At 41.8% G+C, this 25430-nt stretch overlaps 1 protein-coding gene across 1 annotated transcript in view; it reads left to right on the top strand.

Moving 5' to 3' along the window:
- The window catches only part of smcr8b (Smith-Magenis syndrome chromosome region, candidate 8b), a 60091-nt gene extending 34899 nt beyond the window's left edge, over positions 1-25192 (top strand). Inside the window, exons 2-6 of the mRNA XM_051945632.1 lie at positions 8033-8433; positions 9293-10038; positions 10572-11012; positions 14898-15381; positions 24623-25192. Coding sequence (XP_051801592.1) covers positions 8033-8433; positions 9293-10038; positions 10572-11012; positions 14898-15381; positions 24623-25073 — 2523 coding nt within the window. The 3' untranslated portion in view covers positions 25074-25192. The remainder of the gene's footprint in view (positions 1-8032; positions 8434-9292; positions 10039-10571; positions 11013-14897; positions 15382-24622) is intronic.
- Positions 25193-25430: the final 238 nt, after the last annotated feature.

The following is a 25430-nucleotide window of genomic DNA, read 5'->3' on the forward strand; positions in this document are numbered from 1 at the left end:
TTGAAGCAAAACATGGTTTCAGGTGAAGACAAACTTTGACAGCTTATAAAAGAAAAACTAGACAAGTTAGCATTTTTCTTTTGATAACTTTTGTTTTGCTGGATATTCACTATAATCTGTCCAAATATGAAGCCGGAATATGGTACAGTTTCAGAGGAGATAATCTTTAAAGGGTTTTCATATTTTGGGTTATAGCGCCCCCTAGATTGAAGATAGCACAAATCTATCAGACAGGTTTTCGTAGAGCTTGAGTGGGTGAACGTGCGTGCCAAATTTCACAATAAGTTATGCACGTTTAGGGGGTCAAATTAAGCAAAACGTGGTTTCAGGTGAACACAAACTTTGACAGCTTATAAAAGAAAAACGAGTTAGCCTTTTTCTTTTGATAAGTTTTGTTTGGCTGGATATTCACTATAACCTGTCCAAATATGAAGCCAGAATATTGTACGGTGTCAGAGGAGATAATCTTTAAAGGGTTTTCATATTTTGGGTTATAGCGCCCCCTAGATTGAAGATAGCTCAAATCAGTCCAACAAGTTTGGTAGAGCTCGAGCAGACGAACGCGTGAGTGGTGGTTGCATGTCTCTACGACATTCCTGTGCGAAGAGCTGAGGTTATTTGGGATTTATACAGTTTGTTTTGTGTCCCTTGGTGGCGCTATAGAGTTTTTCCAGAATTTGTTTTCAGAATATTGAAATTTTCAGCAGACTGGACCTGTGTCCCAAATTTCAGCAAAATACATGCACGTTTAGGGGGCGATATTGAAGCGAAACATGGTTTCAGGTGAAGACAAACTTTGACAGCTTATAAAAGAAAAACTAGACAAGTTAGCCTTTTTCTTTTGATAACTTTTGTTTGGCTGGATATTCACTATCATCTGTGCAAATATGAAGCCGAAATATTGTACGGTTTCGGAGGAGATAATGTTTTAAGGGTTTTCATATTTGGGGTTATAGCGCCCCCTAGATTGAAGATAGCTCAAATCGGCCAGACAGGTTTTCGTAGACCTCGAGCGGACAAACATGTGAGTGGTGGTTGCATGTCTCTACGACATTCCTGTGCGAAGAGCTGTAGCCTTTTGTGTTGCCCTTGTGGTTTGTTGCCGTTTGTCGTGTCCCTAGGTGGCGCTATAGATTTTGCAGATTTTTTTTTCAGAATATCGAATTTTTCGCGTGACCCGCCAGCTCCGCTGGCCAGCTCCGCTGGCCTGCTTCGCTGGCTCGGTCCCTAATAATGAGAAACGAAGCAAATACAAGAGGGTCTTGCCAGCTCCGCTGGCCAGCTCTGCTGGCCTGCTTCGCTGGCTCGGTCCCTAATAAGAAACCGAGCAAATACAATAGGGTCTCGCCAGCTCCGCTGGCCTGCTTCCTGGCTCGGTCCCTAATAAGAAACGAAGCAAATACAATAGGGTCTCGCCAGCTCCGCTGGCCTGCTTCCTGGCTCGGTCCCTAATAAGAAACGAAGCAAATACAATAAGGTCTCGCCAGCTCCGCTGGTCTGCTTCGCTGGCTCGGTCCCTAATAAGAAACGGAGCAAATACAATAGGGACTCGCCAGCTCCGCTGGCTCGGTCCCTAATAATAATAAGAAGAAGAAGAAGAAGAAGAAGAAACGGAGCAAATACAATAGGGACTCGCCAGCTCCGTTGGCCTGCTCCGCTGGCTCGGTCCCTAATAATAATAATAATAATAATAATAAGAAGAAGAAACGGAGCAAATACAATAGGGACTCGCCAGCTCCGCTGGCCGCTTCGCTGGCTCGGTCCCTAATAAACGTAGCAAATACAATAGGGACTCGCCAGCTTCGCTGGGTCAGTCCCTAATAATAAACGGAACAATTACAATAGGGACTCGCCAGCTTCGCTGGCTCGGTCCCTAATAATACGACGAAACGGAGCAAATACAATAGGGACTCGCCAGCGAAGCTGGCCGCTTCGCTGGCTCGGTCCCTAATAAGAAATGGAAATGGAGCAAATACAATAGGGACCCGCCAGCTCCACTGGCACGGTCCAAGGCACCAACCGTGACGAAGGACCCTGTTGGAACCTTAGGGATTTTTATTTTTCTTTATTATTATTATTATTATTAGACAGCCGGTGCCCTTGCACCGCCTGTCCTCGGCACCTCGGTGCTCGGACCCTAATAATAAAGAAAAATGAAAAAACTAAGGTTCCAATAGGGTTCTTCGGCACCGTTGGTGCATTGGACAGTCGGTGCTCTTGCACCGTCTTTCCTCTGCACCCTCGGTGCTTGGACCCTAATAATAATAATAATACCATAAAGAAAAAGAAAAATCCCTAAGGTTCCAACAGGGTCCTTCATCACCGTTGGTGCCTTGGACAGTCGGTGCCCTTGCACAGTCGGTGCCCTTGCACCGCCTGTCCTCAGCACCCTGGTGCTCGGACCCTAATAATAATAATAATAATTAAGAGAAATAAAAAACCCTAAGGTTCCAATAGGGTCCTTTGGCACCGTTGGTGCCTTGGACAGTCGGTGCCCTTGCACCACCTGTCCTCGGCACCTTGGTGCTTGGACCCTAATAATAATAATAATAAGAAGAAGAAACGGAGCAAATACAATAGGGACTCGCCAGCTCCGCTGGCCGCTTCGCTGGCTCGGTCCCTAATAAACGTAGCAAATACAATAGGGACTCGCCAGCTTCGCTGGGTCAGTCCCTAATAATAAACGGAGCAATTACAATAGGGACTCGCCAGCTTCGCTGGCTCGGTCCCTAATAATACGACGAAACGGAGCAAATACAATAGGGACTCGCCAGTGAAGCTGGCCGCTTCGCTGGCTCGGTCCCTAATAAGAAATGGAAATGGAGCAAATACAATAGGGACTCGCCAGCTCCGCTGGCACGGTCCAAGGCACCAACCGTGACGAAGGACCCTGTTGGAACCTTAGGGATTTTTATTTTTCTTTATTATTATTATTATTATTATTATTATTAGACAGCCGGTGCCCTTGCACCGCCTGTCCTCGGCACCTCGATGCTCGGACCCTAATAATAAAGAAAAATGAAAAAACTAAGGTTCCAATAGGGTTCTTCGGCACCGTTGGTGCATTGGACAGTCGGTGCTCTTGCACCGTCTTTCCTCTGCACCCTCGGTGCTCGGACCCTAATAATAATAATAATACCATAAAGAAAAAGAAAAATCCCTAAGGTTCCAACAGGGTCCTTCATCACCGTTGGTGCCTTGGACAGTCGGTGCCCTTGCACAGTCGGTGCCCTTGCACCGCCTGTCCTCGGCACCCTGGTGCTCGGACCCTAATAATAATAATAATAATTAAGAGAAATAAAAAACCCTAAGGTTCCAATAGGGTCCTTTGGCACTGTTGGTGCCTTGGACAGTCGGTGCCCTTGCACCACCTGTCCTCGGCACCTTGGTGCTTGGACCCTAATAATAATAATAAGAAGAAGAAGAAACGGAGCAAATACAATAGGGACTCGCGGAGCTTCGCTGGCTCAGTCCCTAATTAAGCTGCAAGCAGCATTGAACGGGTCCTTGCATCCTTGCTGGTCAACGAATGCAAGCATGTCCACCAAGTGCCGCTGTGACTGAGACTGTGTTCCAGCCTATGGATGTGATGAGGGCCGGACTCTGATAAAACATGTAAAGTTTCAGGCAGATTGGAGCATGTACAGGCTCCCTGTCCATACCAGTCACAGTCATGGCTGGTGGTATGACTGTGACTGTATCAGCATATGGATGTGATGAGTGCTGGAGTCTGATCACCCACGTAAAGTTTCATGCAGAGTGGACCATGTACAGGCCAGTTACACAGCATTTCCTGTGTCATGGCGAATTGTCGAAATTCCACCAGCCACCATTTCCATGCCCTCAGACTTTTGCGGAGTATTTTGATAACTTTTCATCACCCATGCCCGGTGTACATCCATATCAAATTTCAGCTCTGTCGGGCAATTCCATGATAAGGACACAGGAGAAAAAAATAAAACTTCAGCTTTCAACTAGAGAACAATTGAGATGGTTAGTTATGATGTTAAGGGTCATGGATTTACTAAGTTTGGTTTGTTTCATTACTCAAAACTTTTTTTCAGCCACATGACACGTACAATAAAATAAACTTGTAAAATGTTAAGAAATTACTAGCTTTTTCAACTCGGCCTGCAAAGTAGATTTTAAGTCCTTTTCAGTGAGTCTTTGATGGATTGAATAGCATAAGTCCCCCTTTCATTGTAAACAAAGCAGAGAATCACAGATATTTGAACTCTTTCCAAAAAATCTTTTCAATAAATTCATCATAAAATATGTAACGTCAGTAACGAAAATGACTTGTATTTGGTGATGCTTGGTGATCCTTTGAAGTTATAAGTTGCCTTTTAATTTTCTCCTACTACAAACTAGTTGGTATAGATTGAATACCAGTATCACCCTTTAACTTGTATAATTTGGATAAAATGAAGGCATGAAATATGTAACGTCAGTAACGTGTAACGTCAGTAACGCATGTAACATCAGTAACAATATTTTACAAAAGTTAAAGAAGCAGTTGATTGTTTTAATATGTACTAAGACAAAAGGCTAGTTGCCTTCTCTAAAAATAGGGGGCAGCAAAGGTCCAGTCGACGGGATCGGAAGGTCAGTCAAGCGACATGTTTGGACAGCCGTGAAGACAAGGAAGACCATTGTCAACAATGCAGCTTCATTTGTGGGGGCTTCAAATGGTCCTGAATCATCTGTCGAGGTCTTTGAGATGTCGACTGAAGATATCGTGAAGGAGAACCAGGCTCTGAACCTTGACAAAATCTTCAGTGATGCGCCAGCTATTAAAGGGATATCAATGGCTCATCTTCTTGTGAACAATAGAGGTGCAACAGCCTTTTATGTGCTAAGCAGTGATGTGCAAACTCATGGCACAGCTGATGAACTGACTGTTGCCAGAACTGACCCAGCAGAGAGTGATGATGCAGCGGTAGACAGTGATGACACAGCAGCAGAAGTGGCTTTGGACATTCAAGTTAAGGACTGGTGCGCTGTTTGGTATGATGGTGAACTATACCCTGGAGAAGTAAAGTCTAAAGTAGGAGACGACTGTGAGGTTTCCACCATGGCCAGGGCTGGTGGTTGCTGCAAGTTTCCTCAGCAGGAAGATAAGATCTTCTATTCCAAGGACAAAGTTGAAAAGAAACTTCAATGCCCAGTGCTTCTAAATGCCTGTGGAATCTACAAGTTCCCTGATTTTCCATAGCTGAGCCAAACTCAGGCTTTGGTATCAGCTGATCTGTTCAGTAACATATTGTTCATGTTGTTGGAAGTGTTCCGTCCATGCATTTGTCCATTTTGTGAATTATTATGTAATCATTATGTACTTTCACAATCAAGTATAGGTTTAGGTCAGTCAGAAACATGTTTATATACTTAGTTTGTCATACAGTAAAAATTTGGAAGTGTTAATGATGAATAGTGAGAATCTAGTGAGACATCTTTCCATGTGGCGAAACTGTAATGTCAGTAACGCGTAACATCAGTAACGCACGTTTTAACAGATAAAAATTAATTGACTATCAATTTTGGAAAGGAAAGTATTTTGCCAATTAGTAGACATGTATGCTTTTAAATGATATCACTATCAGTTTTCACCTCTTCCAAGTTGGAGGAGAAATTTCAAATAAAGTTGACTAGATTTTTGCCATGTCTTTTTTTTCGTAATGTCAGTAACGCATGTAATGACAGCCCTGGCTCCATACATAGAAGTGATGAGGAAAATCTGATAATGCTATCAGAGCAAATGATGCCCAAGTATCACAGACACATAAGTTCAGAAACCAGTATTAAATAATACAGGAGCAACTGTGACATTTCTCTCAAAAAATGTAACGTCAGTAATGACGGAATTGACCTGTCGGGGTTAGCCTGTTTTAGTTTATAGCTTTTTTTAAAAAAGTGCAAAAATTGGAACCAAATGGTCCAAAGATTGACACTTAATTCAAAATTCACTACTTCCTGTTGTACATTAGGTATGGTTATCAGGTAAATTTTCATGCATCTTGATGAGTTACTTTTGCATACCAAATTTCATAACTTTAGGTCACAAATTCCTGATGGAAATTGTCCAGGTGCTGCTATTGAGTTATTTTGACTCACAGCTATGGAATTGATGAGGGCCAGACTCTGATCACACATGTAAAGTGTTAGGCAGATTGGAGCAGACTAGTTAGATAACACTTCCTGTTTCATGGCGAGGCATGCAAAACATCCACCAGTTTATGACTGTGTGTCCCCTGTGGACATTATCAGGGACTCTGATCAGACGTGTAAAGTCTGAGGGAGATTGAAGCATGTCAGTAATACAGCATTTTCTGTGTCATGGCGAAACGTCAAAACTTTGGGGGTTGCCATTTCCACACCCTCAGACTTTTGTAGATAACTTTTGATAACTTGATAACTTTCTATCCACTAATGGTCAACTTTTGATGCCATGCTTGGTGTACATCCTGGCCAAATTTCAGGTCTGTAGGAGTAACCCTGTTTGAATTTATAGCTTTTGAAAATGTGCAAAGTTGTCCAAAATATGACACATAATGTCTAACTTCCTTCTGAATTTTGGGTGTGCTTGTCAAATACTATTTTCTGGACACACTTTGGACCGCTGAGTACCAAAGTACTTTGAGCATGACTTAAAATAAACAGCCTACCTGAGTATTGTTGCTAGCCATGTCCATCCTTTAATGACCACAGTGGACCATCTTTTGATGGCTACTTCCAGCAGAATAATGCACCATGTCACAAAGCTCAAGTCATCTCAAACTGGTTTCTTGAACATGAAAATTAGTTCACTGCACTCCAACTGCCTCCACAGTCACCAGATCTCAATGCAATAGAACCTTTGGGATGTGGTGGAATGGGAGATTGGCATCATGGATGTGCAGCCGACACATCTGCAGCAACTGAGTGACGCTATCATGTCAATATGAACCAAAATCTCTAAAGAATGTTTCCAATACCTTGTTGACAGTATGCCACAAAGAACTGAGGCAGTTCTAACCTTTTACTAGCAAGGTGGACCTAATAAAGTGACTAGTGAGTGTACATGAGGACAAATAATAGAAATAACATTCTTGAGCGGTTTTGCACAGATTCTTTCATGAATGGAAATAGTGGCGTTAAGTGTTAATAAATATGTATATATGTAGCACTTTGCAAAGTTGATGACTTTGCAAAGTCATCAGTATGCTTGACACCCCTGTTTTAGTGTATGCATAAGAAATAATATCGCACAGGATATTTAAATCTTATTATTTCTGTGTAATTCTATGTTTCAATTTCAGAATACACTGATACATTATACTGGACATTTCAGTAACGAATGACACATGGAGGTGTTCTAAATATATGTGTGTTTTGTCTGCAATAGTACATGTATATAATATTAATGTATATCAACATTATACAGGCATCATGCAATTAAATCAAGTCAGTGTCATAATTTCAGTGATAATGATAATTTTCTCAGTGTTTGAGTTTAATAATTTAATTTTATTGATTTTTTCAAAGTCCGATAAAGCCAAGTAAAATGAACATATTTAGTTCTTTTATTTAATGTCTTTATGTCTTAATGCTACAGCCCAGTTTCATGTGATGTAGCAACTGATCATGAGCTGGAATTTATTCAGGAAGTCTCTCTGAGATTAAGATCTCTGCTTCTAGTGAGACCTGATGAATAAATTACACTTAATATTCTTTACACAACACAGAGGAAACACTGCACAGACACACAAGTTCTTAGAAGCTTTTTGCGAGTACAATTTTCCTCTGAGAAATTGATGTTAATATTATCCACTTTCTATCCACTATCTACTGATACATTCTAATGCGATCCAGTGCAACTGATATTTCACCAAATCTATTTCTATGATGCCACAAATGTTGAGATTATTATTGATTTCATCACGACGCTGCAGATTGTAAAGTCCTCAGAAGCATGGTTGTGATTTTAAGTTAAAATTCTGAAATCTGCGATTACAGACTAAAAGATCATTTCAAAACTGTACTCTGTGTCTTCCAGGTGGGTCCAAAACCAGTGCTGACAATACCGGACGACCCCAGAATCATTGGCTCGTTCGACCTCAACCACTTCTCTGTTCGCATCATGTCTGTGGACTACCAAGCATCTGGCCCTGGCCCATCCCCTGGACCCCGGCTCAACTTCAGCGAGGACTCCAAAGTAATCCTGGGAGATTCAGCAGAGGATGCATTTGCGTATGTCCACCACCTGACGCTGTATGACCTGGAGGCTCGGGGGATGGTTCGTCCTTTCTGCATGGCCTATGTATGTTCGGACCAGGCAAAGCTGACGGAGAACTTTTCAGAGCTGTCGACGTGCTTCTCTCAGGCGTCCGACAGCCTCAAGACGGGAAACAGGCAAGCATTTTCTAAGGAGCTGCAGAGAAAACTACAGGAGCTCGAGTAAGTTCAGACTTAATAAGATACATGCTGCTAAAAATCCTCTGACCTAGTGGTGCATGGACACAGGACCTCTGGAGATGTCCTGTGGCACCTCAATTGTGGCATTGAATTCTTTGTGTTCATCCATCCATTCTCTATACACCGCTTCATCCTCACTAGGGTCGCTGGAGCCTGTCCCAGCTGACTCATGCGAAGGCAGGGGACACCCTGGACAGGTCGCCAGTCTGTCGCAGGGCTACATATACAGACAAACACACACACATTCACACCTACGGACAATTTAGAGTCATCAATTAACCTCAGCATATTTTTGGAATGTGGGAGGAAGCCGGAGTACCCGGAGAAAACCCACGCATGCACCGGGAGAACATGCAAACTCCATGCAGAAAGATCCCAGGCCGGGATTTGAACCGGGGATCTTCTTGCTGCAAGGCGAAAGTGCTAACCACTACGACACTGAACATAGCACATGACATTTAATAATAGTGATGTGCATCCAGATAAGGGGCCTGTTCCAAAAGAAAAGGGGAGACTGAAGTCCAACAGCTAATTTGAATGAACCTTGCAAATCAATAAAGGTCGCTTGAAGGTCATGCAATCCAGGTAATCCCAATGCAAATTCAAGCAATCGAGATAATTGCCACTTCAACTTTTGGCCATGTGCAAACGGAGCGTATATTCACCACAGTGTAAACTTTGGGCTGTTGAACATCTGTGCGGTATCAGAGAAATGGGCAGATGAGAACCTCCTAATGTTAACCTTGCTGCGGTCAAGTACAGGTGTCATCAAGGACTCTGTGATATTTCTTTTGGGTCTTTAGATGTGCTAACTGAATGTGCCTCCCTCTGGCTGTTTCAGGTTTGGACGGCTGACTCTGCTGCAGGAAACGGAACGTCAGAGGACGAACAACAGTCTCACAGATGTCGAAGAAAAAGGTGATGAGCTTGAAGCTGTGGAGCGTTCGATCCTAACTCACAGAGACCTCCTCCGCCAGGTCACATCCTACCCAAACAGGAAGCTCAAACAGCCCGACTTCCTGCCCTACGACCCGGCCGACTGCCTCTCCGACCCGACCGTCTTTCTGCTTCCTGAACCTTCCTCTTCCTCCCTCTCAAACTTCTACAAGTCAGAGCGCTGTCTGAAGCCTCTGCAGGAGCTCTGCAACTCCTACTTCCTGTCCCTAATGAAGGACCAGCTTGCAGCCACGGAGCAGCATCTCCGTGGTGACAGGAGCGTTCTGCGAACCTCTCGTGTTGCACATTCACTGTCCAGAAGGCTAACAATCACCGACTTCCTATTCGAGGTGTGGAGGCCAGAGGATGGAGAGGAGGAGGAAAGGGAGAGCACCGATGTGGAGGCCCAAATGGCCTTGGGGAGTAAGAGGAACGCTGAGGAGTTCCAATCAGACCGGCCGACCCTGGAGACGTTCTTTTCCTGTGTGGAGGAGCTCCCCATCAAACTGGAGGCAGGAGAAGCTGGGAGCTCTGAGCCCGGCGTTGGCACGGAGATGACGGGAAGCATTAGCAGCGGAGACAGCATCGAAGTGCTCACGACGGAGAAGTCTTATCACACACAGCATGCCATTGCTGGATCGGACAGCAGAGGTAAGAAAATACTGACAGTGCTGCTGAAGAATGAAAAGATCAGCAGAAGATTAAAAAATAACAAATGTTAATGAAGTCACTGATAAGGCAAAATAGCTAAAACTAGTATATCTGGTTTCAGCCTCTCAGATGTGAACATGGGCCGCTTTTTCTGTTGTGTCTCATATGAATATGAACATCATCAGAATCATCCATCCATCCATTGCTTACCATACATGCTTAATCCTCTGTAGAGTCACAGAGGGGCTGGAGTCTATACAAGCTGACTCCGAGTGAAAGTAGGTTGACTTGGACAGGTCACAAGTCAATTGCAGCTACACATAGAGACAAATGACCAAGCACACTTACATTCACACCTACAGACATTTTCAAATAACCAATTACCTCAGCATGTTTTGGATTTCCCAAGATACTTGAACTGTCAGTGTGACAGTTGGCTTCCTTTTTTGTTGTTTGCTGTCATAAAATTTTCAGAAAATAAATACTGAAGTGAAATGCTAAAATGAGTTCTGACGGTTCGGTCTCCTTCACAGAAACAGCAGTCAGTGGGACAGATGCTTACTTGAGGCGTGTTGCAGTAGATACAGGCATCAGGCATGTGCGAGCGTATGCTAAACGTGCCAACAGTGAGGACAGCATCGAAGTACTCAGCACCACCGAGTCCATCTTTCCCGATGACCTCACCGCCATCACAGAGGAGGAAGTGGAGCAGCAGCCTCTGAACAACGGTTTTGAACCTGAGGAAGAACCACAGACTGATTGTAGATCTGACGAAGACCTCACTGAGGAGAAGAGGGTGAATGAAGATACTTTAGTGAGCAAGAGTGAAAATGAAAGTTTTATTCAGGCTCTTGCTGAAACAGAAGAGTCTTCAACACAAATAACAGTTGGTGATGGTGTCATGATCAAAGAGAAGCTGGACATTGTTAAGGAGGATGAAGACAAAATACCAGAGATGTCCAAATTACTGCAAGGTAACACATCTACTGCAGTTTTCATTTTACAGTAAACACATTTTAAGAATGCATCCAGTCTGCAAAAATCCATAAATGTATGCTTTTGTTTCATCATATGTTATTAAGTATGCATTGACAGGAAAAAAAACAAACTATTTTATCAATTTAAAATTTAATCAGTAAAGCATGTAGAAAGTGAAAGGTTCTGACTACTTCCTGAAGAAACTGTACATCTACATTTACAATGTGCCTTTTTATATGTAGCTGTCCTGAATTGTACGCATATAATGATATACTCTCGAACTCAGTGAATCTAACTCAGTAACAGATATATATGTTCTTTGAATCACAGTCAAATCACTGGAGGTTATCAATTAGGAATTACACTTGTATTTGTGCTTCAACTCTGAGTCTAACTACTCAAAGTATACCTTGATTTGCATACACAAACCTGTATTTCTTGTGTTTCGGTAATTCTTTCACACATTTTTAGTCATTTTCACTGTTTCTGAAGCGGTCCTATATGGAATGTTCAGAGATCATGCACAAATAGAATTGAACAAACCATGAGTAGAAAAGGTTCAGGCACTGTAAATTACAAGACATCTACTCTGACCGAATTTCATTAAGTGCATTAAGAGGCATCTGTTTTAAACAGCAGGACGCAGGGTCTGGATGGTGATCTCACATTTATATGTGCACGAGGCTCCACATCACCAGATCGTCCCTCAAGAAATAAATCGTAAAAAAATAATATTTAGGTATTTATGAAGACAAACCAAAAGAGGCAAAAGCTCTCATGGCTTGGGTCAGACTGTATCTTATTTTGTCACAGTCTGAAATTTTCTTTTTTCGAATATTAAAAGAAAGAGAAACAGAACATTTAGCTACTGAACCTTGATCTAAAGAAGTTTGATTTCTTCTGGATTACCAGGATCGGATTGTGGATTTCCTTAGAGTGAACAGGACAGATCAGTAAACTGAATAATATAGCACCTGAAATGTGGGTTAAAAAGATTCCAAATGTCTTATCAGGTGAAAGGTTTTTGAGGTTTTTGGCCTTCAAAAACATGCAGTACCTTTAAGAAATGCTGTGGTTGTCAGTGACATATATTACTTACTTAGAGCATTGCTTATTTAAACCGACAATTCAGTAAAGAAAAGTTGTGTTACCTTGCTGACATGTTTCTTCCTCAAAGCGTCATCTGACGTTTGGTGACGTGTCCTTTTTATCATGTGGTTGGTTTGACAGATCTGTCAGAATCTGTCAAACCGGCGACGCCTCCCGCTGTCCGGTGGTCTCTGGAGGATGGTGTCCCAGGAATGCGAGGGGATGTCGGGCCCTTCGTTCCGGTTTGTGGTGCAGCTCGCCCACTTCCTGATTTCAATGGCTTCCTTGATTTTTAAATTTTTTAAAAAATTTTATTATCCCTTGTTAATCCCACGAGGGGAAATTCCGATTTTCGCATATCACCCATCTGAGGGGGTCAGAGCACAGGGTCAGCCGCGGTACAGCACCCCTGGAGCAGGAAGGGTTAAGGGCCTTGCTCAAGGGCCCAACAGTGGCCGCATGGGGTTTGAACGACTGACCTTCTGATTAGTAGTCCAGAGACTTAACTGTTGTACCACCAATGCCCCTTAATCCATCGTTAATGCTTATTTGTCTCCAAGGCTATAAATCCTCCCCCCGTCCCAGTCCATGACATGGTTTTTAGCAATGATCCATGATGTCTGATTTTTTTATTTTCTTGTTCGGCTTTTCCTTTTTGTGATCTTGTGAGACGTCCAGTTGTTTCCTTTTGGCATTCTGTTTGGTGGTTCCTTTCCTGATGTAGTTTGACTATTCACAAAACTCCCTGTTGACGTCGCATTGTACAGGAATGACTCTCTAAGGACAGGACACTGACAAATGCACAAACCTCACAGTAAATTACATTTTTCACACTACTCTGGTTTGTTGCCACATCCACCTATTTTCAGTTTAAAGGAACAATTTACCGTCAATGCAGAACATTGGTCCCAATGTATCCACTATCCGCAATAATGAGTAATTTTTTCATGGTGGACCTGGAAACAAAAGCCATCCACAAAGCAGCCACACACTGCAGACCCATACTCTGGAAAAGATACGTCGATGACATCCTGGAAATAGTAAAATCTGGACACAAACAAGATCTTACGAACCATCTGAAACCATCTTACGAACCATCTGATAGACCACACTGGCAACATACAATTTACACGCGAAGAGGAAATAAACCGGACCATTTAATTTTTGGACATTAACACACACCACAGACAAGACGGCAGCATTAAAATAACAGTTTACAGAAAACCTACACACACGGACCAGTACCTCCTCTGGACATCAGAACATCCCACAGCACACAAACTTTCAGTAGTCAGAACACTTTACAGCCATGGCCATAAGTTTGGACACAAGTACCATGACGCATGTGAATCTTAGAAAATACCACAAAATACTGAAGTGTTTGGGTGATAATACACAACTCCTGAGAACTATATTAAGTTCCATATTTAAAAAAACATCAAGAGTTTGGTGTGATTTTGTTATTCTTACCAAATTCGGTTGTGAAAGTACTGCATTTTTTTTTGTTATTTTCTTCTCATATATGTTTTGGGAACAAAGTTGTTCCAATTGTTGGAATTTATTGATAATATTATATCCCTTGTTGATTTGTTGACTAATTAAACTGGTGCTGTCAAAAAATATTAGTTATGTTCTGTAATAGACATCAAAACAGACATAAGTCATGTTGTGTCCAAACTTATGGCCATGGCTGTATGAAGGGACCAGCATCATAACAGATGATAAAGACAGACAGGAGGAGGAAAAACACATCAAGAACACACTCACTAACTGCCAATATCCGATATGGGCCATAACCAAAGGAAAACAACAAGCCAAAAACAGAGAAAAAAACAAAAGGAAGCAAAATCAAAACACACACAAAAATTGGACAATAAAAATAAGGACATAATCACCATTCCATATATCCATGGGATAACGGAACCAATGCAATGCGTAATGAAGAAACATAACATCAACACAGCAGTAAAACCACATACAAAACTCTGGCAGCTATTAGTCCATCCCAAAGACAGAATAGAACCGGACAATAAATGTGATATCATCTATGAAATACGGTGCAAATCATGTAACAAAACATACATTGGTGAAACAGGCAGATCATTCCACAAAAGAAGAAAGGAACACCAAACAGAATGCCAAAAGGAAACAACTGGACATCTCACAAGATCACAAAAAGAGAAAGCCGAACAAGAAAATAAAAATCAGCCATCACGAATCATTGCAAAAGACAAAACCACGTCATGGACTAGGACGGGGAGGATTATAGCCTCGGAGACAAATAAACATAAACGATGGCTCAAATCAAAATCAGGAAGCGGGTGAGCTGTACTATGAACCGGGACAAGGGGGCCCGGTCGGTTGAAATGAGCAGCGTTGGTTTGACAGATTCTGACAGATCTGTCAAACCGACCATGTGATAAAAAGGACACGTCACCAAACATCAGATGGCGCTCTGAGGAAGACAGCAGAGGCTTTCGAAACATGTCAGCAAAGGTAGTACAACTACCTTTGCAAAGGTAGTACAAATCCTTACTGAATTGTCGGTTTAAATAAGCAATGCTATTATAGTAATGAACGACAAAATGAACCTAAACTAAAATTTGCTCATACTGCGGAGGCTGTCTTTATAGGTATAAAGAGAACATTCGCAGTATTAGCAAATTTTAGTCTCAAAAACCATATTATTGTTTAGCATAAACAGTTTTTTTTCTTAATTTTGTTGTTATCTTGCAGCGTGTAAATTGTTACTGACTGAAAAGTTTCACAACATCGAACAAATTTCTGTACAGGTGAAGCAACAGTGAAATCTAAACCACAGCAGTCTGAGGTCCATCTCATGCGGTCAATGCCTGACCTCCACCTGAACATTGCGTCATCAGTTGACCGCTGGCCTCCTTCCTGCCCTCCTCTGAGGCTGCCGAGCATCGACGAGGCCTCAGACTGCACCAGCTTCACCGGCTCCTCGGAACCACCGTCCCCCACCCAAAACCTCCACAGCAATGCCGACTTGCACAGGAGGAGAAGGAAGGCCGGATTAAGAGCTCTTAGGTTCATCAAGCAGAACTCGTTCTCCCAACATGCCGTGTTTTGTCTCCTGAGTGGCCGGCCGCTGGTCGTTGTTGGGGGAAACCAGAGTCTGGTCAGGAAACTGGTGGATGCTCTGAGCCTCTTCCTGCCTGCTCCTGGTCCTGATGGAGGCGCAGTGATGCCGTGTTTGACAGCAGCCCTGCAGCTAACCGATCTGCTCACCTGGAGACTGATAGGAATACACAGGTGAAGATGACCTGACACTGATGTCATCCTTTTGTTTTCTTTTGTTTGACCGTAACAGAAACAATAGGATAGGACAATAGGACATCCAGGCAATTAATACCAAATATGCTTACAGTGTTTTGCAGGATTTTTTGTTAAAATTCGAAATTTCATGCATATCTCAGGGCTGCACATTGGAGTAGTGGTTAGCACTTTCGCCTTGCAGCAAGAAGATCCCCGGTTCAAATCCCGGCCTGGGCCTGGGATCTTTCTGCATGGAGTTTGCATGTTCTCCCTGTGCATGCGTGGGTTTTCTCCGGGCACTCCGGCTTCCTCCCACAGTCCAAAAATATGCTGAGGTTAACTGGTTACTCTAAATTGCCCGTAGGTGTGAATGTGAGTGTGATTGTTTGTCTGTATATGTAGCCCTGCGACAGACTGGCGACCTGTCAAGGGTGTCCCCTGCCTTCGCCCGAGTCAGCTGAGATAGGCTCCAGCGACCCTTGTGAGGATAAAGTGGTGTATAGAGAATGTATGGATGCATATCTCCTTCCTCCATTATCTATACAGCGCTCAATCCTCACTAGGGTCATGGAGGGGCTGGAGTCTATCGCAGCTGACTTAGGGAGAAGGCAGGTTCACATAGACAGGTCTATCACAGGGCTACATATACGGACAATTTAGTTACTAATTAACCTCAGCATGTTTTTGGACTTTGGGAGGAAGCTCAAGAAAACCCATGCATGCACAGGGAGAACTTGCAAACTCCACGCAGAAAGATCCCAGAACGGCCGGGGCATAGACCAAGGATCTTCTAGCTCCAAGGTGACAGTGCTAACCAATGAGCCACTGTGCAGCCCATCTACATCTCAGAGAAAAAAAGAAGAGTGAAGTAAATACATACAGCTCTGGAGATTATTATACCACCTGTTGATTTCTTCAGAGTCGGCACAACAGATCCTCAACACGGATTATTTTGACTGACATTAAACTTCATTTAAATATTTCAGCATCCCCTAAAATACTTGAAAATAATATACAATGATTATGAATATACATTTGTTTTAAATTATGATATATGGAAAATGTAAACATTTCTACATTCAAACTGGATGTCTAAAAACATTTTTTGAGTATTTTGTGCATAAGCTGCACATGTAAAATCAACATATAATCCAAATTAAATCAGCACTCAAAGATGACAAGAGTGCCACCTTATTGCTTAGGAGTGAAACATATATATATATATATACAGCCATGGCCATAAGTTTGGACACAACATGACTTATGTCTGTTTTGATGTCTATTACAGAACATAACTAATATTTTTTGCCAGGACCAGTTTAATTAGTCAACAAATCAACAAGGGCTATAATATAAATAAATTCCAACAATTGGAACAACTTTGTTCCCAAAACATATATGAGAAGAAAATAACAAAAAAATGCAGTACTTTCACAACCGAATTTGGTAAGAATAACAAAATCACACCAAACTCTTTTGATGTTTTTTTAAGTATGAAACTTAATATAGTTCTCAAGAGTTGTGTATTATCACCCAAACACTTCAGTATTTTGTGGTATTTTCTAAGATTCACATGCGTCATGGTACTTGTGTCCAAACTTATGGCCATGGCTGTATATATCATATGCAGCTCAACTGAGGAAAAAATGGAGCCATTAGCTGAATTACTGTATCTCTTTCAAATCTCAAGTTTGATTCCTGTTGCTCATTGTTCTCCTCCTTTCTCGCCTATATCTCTCCTGGCAAATTTTTGAAGAGAAACATATCGGACAAAATTGAAGCTAAAGCAGTGGCGGCTGGTGAAAAATATTCTAGGTGGGGCTGTGCCATATCAAGTCAGTTTCAGTAACCATCCCGACACAACTGAACAGAAACGGCAGGATATCAGTGCTCTGTGAAATAATTATTTAATGCCAATATTACCGTAATAACTTGAGGCATTTTTGCACAAAACATGAACAACGAATTGCGTAACCACAATTTTGGCAATAAATTATATATATATATACAGCTGAGCACATGAAACAGTGCATTAGTGTTGAACTGATAACTCAAGTATTATGTTAAGTGTTAAGTATATTAAGAAATTAATACTAGAACAGAAAAATACTGTACAGTGAACCCTTCGCTGTTTCACGGATTTTTTTAGTGCATTGTGTTCTGTATCCTGATTGGCTAAGGGACTGACCAACGTGAACAGTCTCCGCGCCTCGTCTCCTCTGCCATACAGGCCAGCGCTGCCTGCTGTGGACGCTGGATCATTTCTCTCCTTGGTCTCCATGTAGTGAGACACGCTGAAAGACGGAGCAGCCTTATTCTTTTCCCCCGCCGTCAACCGGACAGTAGACGTGGTCCCCAGCCATCTCTGGCCACCACAGCCGCGCTCCCCAGGATAAGCGCGCCGGCACGAGCCTTCCCCACCCCCGACTGCTCCAATTGATTCAGCCGGCCAGCTCTCTGAGGCAAGAGTACCGCCGCGGCATCCACCTGGCTGCAGCTGCAGCGCTCCCCAAGTGCAGTATTGTATAACTGTAAAAAATAAAGCTGACTACTTCACGGATTTCACCTATCGCGGGTTCTTTTTGGAACGTAACCCCTGCGATAAACGAGGGTTCACTGTACAGTAATTTGATCAAGCTAAATGTTACTAACTGATCAGAACTGCAACAATTGAGTGATTTTTCATTTAGCAGACAAAGAAAAGTACAATCTGCAACAATTTTGATGATTTCAAAATTTCAGTGAACAAGCCAGAAAATGATGAGCAGAATACATAAGCAAACACATACTATTTAGACAAAATACCAAAAATTACTAAGTGCAATACATTGCTGGATGATGTGTTGTGCTAAAGTCAACTTTATACAAAGAAAAATCTGGTCAAGGGAATAAATGTGTGTGTATACAGACAGACAGTACTCTTCTGTTTAAGATTACTTTGAATGAATATGAAACAGGCCTGGACAAAAATTATGGTACCCTTAACTTAATATTTTGTAATGCAGTCTATTATCTTAGACAAAATATGCCGGTTCCTGTCCACCTCTTCATTGTGCTTCCTCACACCAAGCCTGCGCCCTTCATCTAGCTGCGTCGTGATGTTAGCCTTGCCTAGCATATGTGCCCTCATACTCTCGTGTTTCTTTATTTTCTCGGATAAATGTTTACTCCTGAAACAGTCCATGCCGTGTCTGTCCCAGCTGTTTTATAGAGCAAACACGGGAAGCAATATAAAGCATTTGCATGACTGCATCCAGCTAGCCAAGCCTTCCTCTTGTACCAATTACGAGAGAAGCCTCTTGTATAAAATTTACCTTTCTCGCTGGTTTGTTGACTTATTTTGATATTAGGTTGATCTGTTTTATTTTGAGTTTTTCCACCAATGTTCTCCTTTCAAATGGATTTAAGAGAATAGATCACACTCTTTCACCGTCCGCCTCGCCCATCATTGTCACTGTCACAGTTATCCACCTCACTCACACATGCTTACTTGGCTTGGGGCGAAATCGATATCGCCCCTCTGGGCATCAGATTTGACTACGCTGATTAGATAAATTTCTGTTGCTATGTTGAATTTCTAGGTGCTCTGCCACACTGGAAGGGTGATTTCTCTAACGCCCCAGCAGCTCAGCAGAGATGAGCAGTAAACTATTTTCTCTGAAAATTCTAATTAATATTTTGTACATGACCTGTAATTGCGAATTTAAACACACATGGTGCTAAAAATAACTGATTATTGTTTATTTTAAAAAATATTTATTTTAAAAATGAAAAATGAAAAACACCAGCGGGTGGGCGCCCGAGCGCCCTCTATTGGTCGGCCGCCACTGCGCTAAACTATGAATCAAATTTTTGTTTATCGAGCTATAGAAGAGGAAACTTTCACCAGTAAGATTTTTCACTTGGTTAATTTGTATTTATTGCCTTTTTTAATGGTTGTTGCTAGAGGTACGGACCCGTACCCGTAGCCTGTGGACTACGGATACGGCACTTGCCATTTGCCAATCAGATACGCGAGATCTGGTCACGTGACTCCCGGTAGACGCTAGCTGTACGGACGCGTAGCATCGGTACGACAGGTACCATGCTTAGGGTAAGGTACTAAACCTTACCCTAACACTAACCCTAACCTTAACCTTTGCTTACCTTTCAACAGTTTGCAGTGGTTAGCAGCTTCTTGACTCGCGAGACTCGCGTACGGGTCCGTATCTGTCTGGCAAATGGAAAGTGCCGTACCCGTAGCCTGTGGGCTACGGATACGGACCCGTATCCGCAGACACTACCTTTTTTAATGCTTCAAGCCTTCATACAACCAGTCCTTCCACGATTTCCCGGGCGTTTTTCAAGATTGTTGCGGCCAAAAATGCCTGAATTCGCGGCAGCTTTTCTAAAAAAAAAAACTTGCGATGTAAGTTCTGATGATTTAAACTTAGTTGTTGCGATGAAATTGCGGGAGACAGTGACAATTGCTAAAAAACTGCATTTTTCCAGCTTTTTAGAACATATTTCAACATTGTAATTGACAATATTCATTCCAAAATTTGTTATATAACGTCCATTTATACAAAAGCTGGCATACCATGGTGGGAAATTAGCACTGGTTTAACATGAAGTGGTTGGTAGATTTAAGACACAAAATGATAATTAACTATTGAATGAATCACATTTGGACATATCTGTTAGTGGCCTAAAAAATTAATTTCACATCCTGGCTCACACGTATTCATGCACACGTGCTCACGGCTTGTCACGTCAATTAACAAGAAAAGCATTTAGAGAGCCCAATACTCTGCCAAGACTGTTCATTGCCTGACTGGCATGTGTTATGCATGTGTACATACCGAATCACGTGACGTTAATATGCAGCGGGCGGCAGGAATTGATGGGACTCAAACACCCCCACAATTTAATCACTTGTTCCTTGTAAAAGTGGTGGATTTGTATTAGGATCGCAATGATGTGATCATCAGCAGGCCACTGAGGTATCGTTCAATTGTTGCCATGCTTACTGTGCCGCTATCCAACGCCGTGCCTTAACAAATCCATGGACCTAGACTGTAAGGCCAAAATTAAATCACTTGGTACTTATGCCATTTCTGACCGACCCTGAAAATTTCATCCAAATTCCTGCATGAATCTAACTCCCCTTCATTCTTTCAGAGCTCCAACAGATCTAGATGCAACAGTTTCCATCACAATGATTTGTCTGGTCCGCTCATTTCAGCCATTTTGTAATATGTTTCATGGTAGAAAAGTGTTTATCAATCGATTTATTTTTTTTGTATTCCACCGCAATATTGCACGGGTCTAAAAACAGTTTACTTGCGCTAACGGTGAAGAACATCAGGGAATTAACTGTTTTGCACAGTGTTCAGCAGTAATTTTTGTTGGTAACTGAGAGGCATTAGTATCGAACATCTGCATCTTCAAATCAAAAACAAGGAAGTGAATTAGGTGACGTACGTGCATTATGCTTGCACTATGATCCAGGCATTGGGAAATTACCAAATAAGTGAATCCTTGGAAGCAAGGGAGCGGAGTGACCGAGCTGGGGGGAGGGTTTGGGAGGAGGGCGGGGCCCCCCTCCCATGCAAGAAACCTTTGAAATTTAAAGGCTGAAATGGTGCATTCTGGTGAACTCTGACACCTAGAATTCTTTAAACATGAAGGCTTAAAAAAATGTCTGTATGGGACCTTCGAGGCACCCCCCAAAAACAGCACAAAGTCATGTTAATGTGATGAAACCAAATATTTATACTGGATTCAAATTTGAATGAGCCACATGAAGTCATCACTATGTGTGCTTTCCGGTCAACCATGGGAGTGAGCCTCTTCTGTTGAGGAACTTGTGGGGCAATGCCACTGGGTTGTTGCAAGCATAGACATAATAAAGAGTAGACGCCGCATCGACCGCTACTGCCTATTGGGGCTGATGAACGGTGGGGCCGCCATCTTGGTCCGGTCAGCCGCTCCACTCAGCGCTGTTTGACAGCGCATTTAATCCATCTTAACTCTGAATATTAAACTGATTTTCACGCGTTTTTATTTTTATTTTTTTGCTGCAAACATCATACATGTAGCTATGATACAGGACAAATGGTTCGGCGTATTTTAATATTCATAGCGGGAAAAATAGATAATAATAATAATAATAGGTAATAGAATATTCTGATATTCAGCTCGACTGTAGACAGGTATTTTGCAAACACTGTAAACACATACACACTAATATATGTTAGAGAAGCAGATAATGGCAGTAAAGTCAATTATTTTAATAATTTGAAGAGACAATATATGATTACACCATATATACATATATAAACAAAATACTGACTAATGAACACATTTATATATATATATATATATATATATATATATATATATATATATATAATCATTTTCTGATATATCTTTTTTAATATATATGTATGAATTATATTGATAGTCTATATATGATTTATATAATAATTTTCTCTGATACACACGTGGACAAAATTGTTGGTGCCCCTCAGTTAAAGAAGGAAAAACCCACAATTCTCACTGAAATCACTTGAAACTCACAAAAGTAACAATAAATAAAAATTTATTGAAAATTAAATAATCAAAAACAGCTATTACTTTTGAATTGTTGATTAACATAATTATTAAAAAAAACAAACTAATGAAACAGGCCTGGACAAAAATGATGGTACCTCTATAAAAGATTGAAAACTATTTGACCAGAGTGACATGATTAACTCAGGTGTGTCATTTAATTGACATCACAGGTGTTTCCAAACTCATAATCAGTCAGTCTGCCTATTTAAAGGGAGACACGTAGTCACCCTGCTGTTTGGTGAAAAGGTGTGTACCACACTGAACATGGACAACAGAAAGCGAAGGAGAGAATTGTCCCAGGGCATCCGAAAAAAAATTATAGACAAACATCTTAAAGGTAAAGGCTATAAGACCATCTCTAAACAGCTTGAAGTTCCTGTGACAACAGTGGCTCATATTATTCAGAAGTTCAAGACCCACGGGACAGTAGCCAACCTCCCTGGACGTGGCCGCAAGAGGAAAATTGATGACAAATTGAAGAGACGGATCGTTGGAATTGTATCCAAAGAGCCCAGAGCTACCTCCAAAGAAATTAAAGGTGAACTCCAAGGCCAAGGTACATCAGTGTCAGATCGCACCATTCGTCGTTGTTTGAGCCAAAGTGGACTTCATGGGAGACGACCAAGGAGGACACCACTGCTGAAAAAAACTCATAAAAAAGCCAGACTGGAATTTGCAAAAATGCATGTTGACAAGCCACAAAGCTTCTGGGAGAATGTCCTTTGGACAGATGAGACCAAACTGGAGCTTTTTGGTAAGGCACATCAACTCACATCATAGACTCAAAAACCAAGCATACGAAGAAAAGAACACTGTCCCTACGGTGAAACATGGAGGAGGCTCAGTAATGTTTTGGGGCTGCTTTGCTGCATCTGGCACAGGGTGTCTTGAAAGTGTGCAAGGTACGATGAAATCTGAAGACTATCAAGGCATTCTGGAGAGAAATGTGCTGCCTAGTGTCAGAAAGCTTGGTCTCAGTCGCAGGTCATGGGTCTTCCAACAGGACAACGATCCAAAACACACAGCCAAAAACACCCAAGAATGGCTGAGAGAAAAGCGTTGGACTATTCTAAAGTGGCCTTCTATGAGCCCAGATCTGAATCCCATTGAACATATGTGGAAGGAGCTGAAACATGCCATTTGGAGAAGACACCCATCAAACCTGAGACAACTGGAGCTGTTTGCTCATGAGGAGTGGGCCAAAATACCTGTTGACAGCTGCAGAACGCTCATTGACAAATACAGAAATCGTTTAATTGCAGTGATTGCCTCAAAAGGTTGTGCAACAAAATATTAAGTTATGGGTACCATCATTTTTGTCCAGCCCTATTTCATTAGTTTGTTTTTTTAAATAATTAGGTTAATCAACAATTCAAAAGTGATGGCTGATTTTGATTATTTAATTTTCAATAATTTTTTATTTATTGTTACTTTTGTGAGTTTCAAGTGATTTCAGTGAGAATTGTGGGTTTTTCCTTCTTTAACTGAGGGGTACCAACAATTTTGTCCACGTGTGTATATTGATTATATAAATACTCCATCTATGATTGATATAACTTCTATCTATTGTTTTATATAGAAATATGTGTTCATTAGTCAGTATTTTGTTTATATATGTATATATAGCGTAATCATATATTGTCTCTTCAAATTATTAAAATAGGCTAATTGACTTTACTGCCATTATCTGCTTCTCTAACATATATTAGTGTGTGTGTGTTTACAAAATACCTGTCTACAGTCGAGCTTAATATTCTATTACTGTTAATCCCGCCATGAATATTAAAATACGCTGAACCATTTGTCCTGTATCATAGCTACATGTATGACATTTGCAGCAAAAAATTTAAATAAAAACGCGTGAAAATCAGTTTAATATTCAGAGTTAAGATGGATTAAATGCGCTGTCAAACAGCGCTGAGTGGAGCGGCTGACTGGACCAAGAGGGCGGCCGTATTTCTCGCTGCGCAGCAGCCCGAGCGGCGTCTACTCTTTATTATGTCTATGGTTGCAAGTACACACTACTGATCCCGTATGTTTGGTCCTGTTGTCGCGTCTCTTCCCTCCGCCGGGTGAAAAAATTGCTGGGCATTTGGTGGTTAGAGCACTTTTCGTACAATTTCCTAGCATGATTTTTCATTTTCATGTGGGCTATCAGCGCTTGGCATCCTCTGTCGCTGTATTTTGTCTCATCGTCGCACACCATGCACCTCGCTTTCCCAGCTACATCTAACTTTCGATAATGCTCTCCAATCGTTGTTTCCAACTCGTGCTTTTTGCCAGCGCACTGTTGACAACATCCAACCCTATACCCCTTACACCCTATATTTTTTTCTCATCGAATTTGGGCGATTCACGTTGGGTCTCAAAATTGATACCTCGATACGCAAATTTTCGCGGCTCCACGACCAAATAACATGCCTGATGATCGGTGGAGCTCTGGGAGGCTGGCCAAAATTGCACAAAAGTTGCGGTGATTGGACAAAATGGCAAGGCCGCGCAGAATTCGCGGAGATTGGTTGAATTTGCAGGATAGCAACATTGCGAATTCCTGGAGGGACTGAACAACTTTAAGTTGGTGTTTTTAATCTTCAGTCTGCAAATGAAATCAAAACTTACGCTTGCTCTTCTTTTTCACCAGATCATCCTCCACTTCTTCGTCCATCGTCCTTCACTCTCTGACTCGCTACAGTCGGTATTTAGCTCTGCTAGACATAGATCAGAAGACGCTGCGCTGTCCGCCATACTCCGGCTCTCTTATTGGCAGACTAGCCAATCCTGACTCCAGTATCAGTCGAGGCATCACCTACGTGCTGCACCTGGAGAGCTGCCTGACCATGTTGGCCAATCAGGTGCTGCTGCACACTTTCAAACCTGCTTTTCAACGTCCAAACGCCACCAGAGGGAACGATGGTGCGGAAGAAAAAGAGGAGCCTCTGTGCACGCCAGGTTTCTGCAGCGGCGAAAGTGACTTCAGAGTGATGCACTTCCTGTCGGACCTCATCAAGCAGCGCCACGCTGGATGCACAACGCCAATTTTAAGGTTCTCTTACAGCTCAGCAAGTCTCCACAGAAACACATATGCAGCATAAAAATTAAAAGAAAACACTGGATGAACAAAAGATAGATTATTCTGATTGCTACAACTAAATGTGAATAATCTGTTATTTTTTTAAATAAGTATTAAATGCTGATGATTCTGATTACTGGACATTATTGCACTAGCGTCTCACTGGAACTGAAGACTTCTATATGTTGACACTTCTTGAGTAATACAGCTTTAGTATGATGCTTTAAAATTCATCACTCAATCAAATTGAACTCTTCGTGCAATTTAAAGGGGAACTTTTTTTTTTTTTTTTCAACCTGGGGTCTGTTTTCATGTCATTTCATACATGTGAGTGATGGAGAAATGAATTTTCGACATAGCTCCAGTATTTAGCCAGGCA

Source organism: Acanthochromis polyacanthus, chromosome 3, assembly GCF_021347895.1.
Source record: "Acanthochromis polyacanthus isolate Apoly-LR-REF ecotype Palm Island chromosome 3, KAUST_Apoly_ChrSc, whole genome shotgun sequence".
In the NCBI taxonomy this organism is placed as follows: Eukaryota; Metazoa; Chordata; class Actinopteri; family Pomacentridae; genus Acanthochromis; species Acanthochromis polyacanthus.